The following is a 4,914-nucleotide window of genomic DNA, read 5'->3' on the forward strand; positions in this document are numbered from 1 at the left end:
AACCATGCTTCCCCACGGTACGCTGGCTCTTTTCCTCAAGACCAATGATTTTGCCCTTGCTCCTAGCACTTCTGCCTCGCTCCATCCTGCTAACCCTTACAGATTTTCCCCTCACGTCCCTCTGTGGAGATTCAACGCTGTGCTCACCTCCGTCTTCCTAGCTTCTGCCTGAACCTGGTCACTTGGGAAGTACACAAATACTTAGTTAATGAAGGACTGAGGGAAGTATACTGAAACTCAGGGAAATAAAATAAGTGGGCCAAGACCAGCAGGCAGTGTGAACCACTAGCCATCCAAGTGCACTGGTCTTTCTACAGTGTCACTGGAGTCTAAGTTTATAATTATTATTAATTTAAAATAATGTACTTAAAATTGGAATATTTAATTTGAAAGCCATTAATTAAAATCTCAGTGGTTTCCCGAATTAGTCATCTACAAAATACATTACTACAAAAATAGAATGATGTATTATTTTGGTCATGAAAAAAATCAGCTCGAAGGAACATTAAAATAAGAGTTGGGAGCAATTAATGACATGAGAGTTAGAAGCTGGAAGCAATATGCAGATATTAGAGAAGAGACCTGGGGCTACTTCATATTAATTTTTGTGGCATATGGAATATTTTGTGCCAATCTAGTTTGTAGAATACAAAATTCTCCTTCCTATACAGCTATGCAGAGTTCAGTTTCCATTTTACTCTGCCAGGGTACAGCCATGTGGTAAAATGCTGGAAAATGAACGAATGCAAATATAAAGAAAGTTTAAAAAATTTCGTTTAGGTAAACAGTAATATGTAGGCAACACTGTAATTTTAAAATGAATAAAGATATTTTATCTACAGCCATGTCTTAAAATATTGGAAGATGAACAAATGCAAGAATTATTATTACTATTATGTAAAGAAAAGTTTTAAAAGATTAAGTTTAGGTGAACTATAATGTATAGGTAACACTGTAATTTTAAAATGCAAAAAGGTGCTTTCATCTGTTAAGAAATGACATAATTTCAAAAGTGATGTCATCATGCCAGTGTTGATAGATAGTGTTACTCATGTCAGTGAGATAATCGGGTTTCTCCTTTGCCCGTTTAGTATAAAGTAATCACTGTGCCACCCAGCATTTATTAAAATTCATTGACAAATGATATACAACATCATCAAGGGAAATATGTCACAGTTGCAGCATGATTTATTCCTCCAATGCAAGCCCCATTTTCAAATAGCTTGGTAGCCCAGACCATTAATCTAACATGCTCATTATAGGCGGACTGGCTGAGACAAACTAGACCACTAGTCTAGCATGCTCATTATAGGCGGACTGGCTGAGACAAACTAGACCACTAGTCTAGCATGCTCATTATAGGCGGACTGGCTGAGACAAACTAGACCACTAGTCTAGCATGCTCATTATAGGCGGACTGGCTGAGACAAACTGGGAATAGCAAAATGGGGACATGAACGTGTGGGCTTAAAACTTTGCACTAGTTTGCTTTCTGTTGCTGTGATAAGCAACTTTGACCAAGAACAACTTGGGGGAAAGTAGGTTTATTTGGCTAATACATCCCGATTATAGTTTTTCATTGAGGCAAGCCAGGGTACGAACTTAAAGCAGGAAACTGTACTTAGGAACTGAAGCAGAGACCAAGACAAAATGCAGCTTCCTGCTTGTTCTAGGCTCAGGTTCAGCAGTTTGTCTCATACAGCTTACGGCCACCTTCCCAGGGGCGGAGCTGTGTATACTAGGCCAGGCTCTTCCATCAACCACCAATCAAGGCGGAACCCCACAGACAGGCCCACAGGACAATCTTATGAAATCTATAATTCTTCAGCTAAGGGTCTCCCTTCATCCTGTCTGTAGTTTGTGTCAACTTGACAAAAGACAAAACCAAACCAAACCATCACAGCTCCCTGATTTCAATCCAAATTTTAAGCATAGAGGATAGCACAGTAAATCCCACATTTCATCACTTGTTTGTAACCGTTGCCAACTCAAGGCCAATTTTGGCTCATTGGTTGTATTTGCTTGTTTGTTTGTTTGTTTGTTTGTTTGAGGGAAACAAACTTTGCGAGAAAGCAAATCTTTTATTTCTGATTCGGGTCAAAAGTGTGTTAGTGTCCATCTGAAAGCACAAGAACTCTTGAGATATAAGTGGAACACCATTATTAAACCTAAACACACTAAAAATAATTTAATTTTTGTGCTTGGTGTCTGTGTGTGCATATGTGTGTGTAGTTGCATGTGCAAGTCAACAGTCAACTTCAGATGTCACTCCTCAAATGTCAACAGTCAACAGTCAACTTCAGATGTCACTCCTCAAATGTCAACAGTCAACAGTCAACTTCAGATGTCACTCCTCAAATGTCACCAGTCAACAGTCAACTTCAGATGTCACTCCTCAAATGTCAACAGTCAACAGTCAACTTCAGATGTCACTCCTCAAATGTCAACAGTCAACAGTCAACTTCAGATGTCACTCCTCAAATGTCAACAGTCAACAGTCAACTTCAGATGTCACTCCTCAAATGTCAACAGTCAACAGTCAACTTCAGATGTCACTCCTCAAATGTCACCAGTCAACAGTCAACTTCAGATGTCACTCCTCAAATGTCACCAGTCAACAGTCAACTTCAGATGTCACTCCTCAAATGTCAACAGTCAACAGTCAACTTCAGATGTCACTCCTCAAATGTCACCAGTCAACAGTCAACTTCAGATGTCACTCCTCAAATGTCAACAGTCAACAGTCAACTTCAGATGTCACTCCTCAAATGTCAACAGTCAACAGTCAACTTCAGATGTCACTCCTCAAATGTCAACAGTCAACAGTCAACTTCAGATGTCACTCCTCAAATGTCAACAGTCAACAGTCAACTTCAGATGTCACTCCTCAAATGTCACCCACCCTGTCTTTTGAGACAAGGTTTCTCACTGGAACCTGGCTTCACCAATTAAGGTAAGCCGGCTGGCTGCTGAGCTCCAGGGATCATTTTGTGTTCGCCTCCCCAGGGCTGGGGTTACAAGTACATGCACCAAGCCCAGAGTTTGGGTGCTGGGGATCAAATCTGGGTCCTCATGTTGTGTGGCAAGCAGTTTACAAACTGTGCCATCTCCACAGCCCCAGTTTCTCAGTTTACTAGCTCTTTACCTAGGGTTCAAATTTGTCTGTTCATATTATACTTTTAAATATTTGTTTGACTTGAGATCCAAATAAGGTCTATGGGATTTATTGACATATCTTGTATTGTTTTAATCTGTTGGTATTTCATTTTCCCCTGGCCTTAAATCATGGCTCTCCCACCTCAGCCTTGTGAAAGCCGGGATTGTAAGCATGTGTCAACGTGCCCATCTAGAAATTACTTATTAAGGAAGCCAGATTTCTCATCTGTGAAGTCCATATCTATAACTTTCTGATTGCATCTTAGTAGTGTCTGCTGTAAAGCACTTCCCTTTTTTGCATTTTCCATGATCTGGATGTGAGGTGTCAAGGCTTAATCCTCCAAGTTCAATGTTTGGATGCTAATAGTTTCTAAGTGTCTTTGCATTTCTTCACCAGGATGCATTCTGTGATGTCAGCAGAGATGAATGATTGATGCCTGAATCCAGACTTATTTGTTATAGATTTATAAATGGATAGGTAACTAATATATGCTAATAAAATATTTTGTTTTTGTAGAAGGAATAGTGTTTATCATGTTCTGTCCTGAGAACCCATCTTTCTGTGAAAACAGGACTCAAGAAAGACCTTTAACTAGGGATTGGATCGCTTTCTGTCACGGACGACGGTTTTGAAGAATACAGTGCATTGCGGATTTCTTTGAGGCTAAGTATGGTTCTGTGGTCTGTTTCCCACAAACTGTCCAGCTGGCAGTTGCATGCTGTTATGCTTTTTTTAGTGTCTTGTTTATTTATCCAAATCATAAGAAAAAAATAAAAGAAAGATGTATCCTCAATTAAAAACCAGGATTTGCCAATGGCCTAATGTTTTGATTGTACCATTGTCTCTTCGTGTATTAGCCATCATAACACTTTGAAATTTTCCCTTCACTAATTATGAGTGACAGTTAAAACATGTAAGCTAAGATAACTCTTTGTTATAGTACCTTCATCAGTTTTCAGTAACAAGTTGTTGCCCAGAATCTTCTACATGAAGCCAATGACTCCACATTGACTAATTGTCTAACACAAGTGAGACCTGTGTCAATTAATTATAGCTGTTGTTTCTTTGATGTTTAAATTATCCATCATTGGCCAATTTGAAATTCTGAGACTTGGCTTATCATCTTTTTGGCATGATATCTTAGGTTTATTTTAAGTATCACAATATTTTAGGCTTACCTTGTACTTTTCTTGCTCTAGATCCCAAGGCAGCCATTTAAATGAGCAGCTGTGGATTCTTCCTTTTTGTTGACATTCTTATATTTTTTATTTGTAGCTTTCAATTTTTAGATGACCACATAACTATAATCAAACAACACATTGCCTCTCAGTGTTACGTTTTTTTAACAAATAAAATATAATAAGATAAAACAAGATTAAAAAACCCACATCATATCAAAGTTGGGCAAGCCAAGCAAACAGAAAAATAAAAAGCCCCAACAGAAGGCACAAGAATCAGAGACCCACTCATTTACACATTCAGAAATCTCATGAAAGTACTAAACTTCTCTAGCGTCAATAGGAGATGCGCTCCCCTTCCCAAACTATGGAACTGTTTGAATATTTCATATATAAAAGATGTTGGTCACTTGTCATATATATTGTTTGCAACATTTTTTCCTATTGCATACAGTATCTTTTTCACTGTTAATTTTTTCTTTCATGTAAGAGAGAAGTTGTTTTTAATGAGAGAAGTTTTTGTTATTAGTTTAATGATATGTCATTTTTGTTCTTCTTTTGTTGTCTCTGGTTTTGTAG

At 38.2% G+C, this 4,914-nt stretch overlaps 1 protein-coding gene across 1 annotated transcript; it reads left to right on the top strand.

The window, feature by feature from the left end:
- Positions 1-2,238: 2,238 nt before the first annotated feature.
- LOC132649259 (uncharacterized) lies at positions 2,239-4,155 on the top strand. Its single transcript, XM_060372633.1, has 2 exons — positions 2,239-2,953; positions 3,729-4,155. Exons 1-2 carry the CDS (start codon positions 2,277-2,279, stop codon positions 3,787-3,789), a joined length of 738 nt encoding a protein of 245 aa, XP_060228616.1. The 5' UTR covers positions 2,239-2,276; the 3' UTR covers positions 3,790-4,155.
- The last annotated feature ends 759 nt before the right edge of the window (positions 4,156-4,914 follow it).

Source organism: Meriones unguiculatus, chromosome 19 (genome assembly GCF_030254825.1).
Source record: "Meriones unguiculatus strain TT.TT164.6M chromosome 19, Bangor_MerUng_6.1, whole genome shotgun sequence".
NCBI lineage: Eukaryota > Metazoa > Chordata > Mammalia > Rodentia > Muridae > Meriones > Meriones unguiculatus.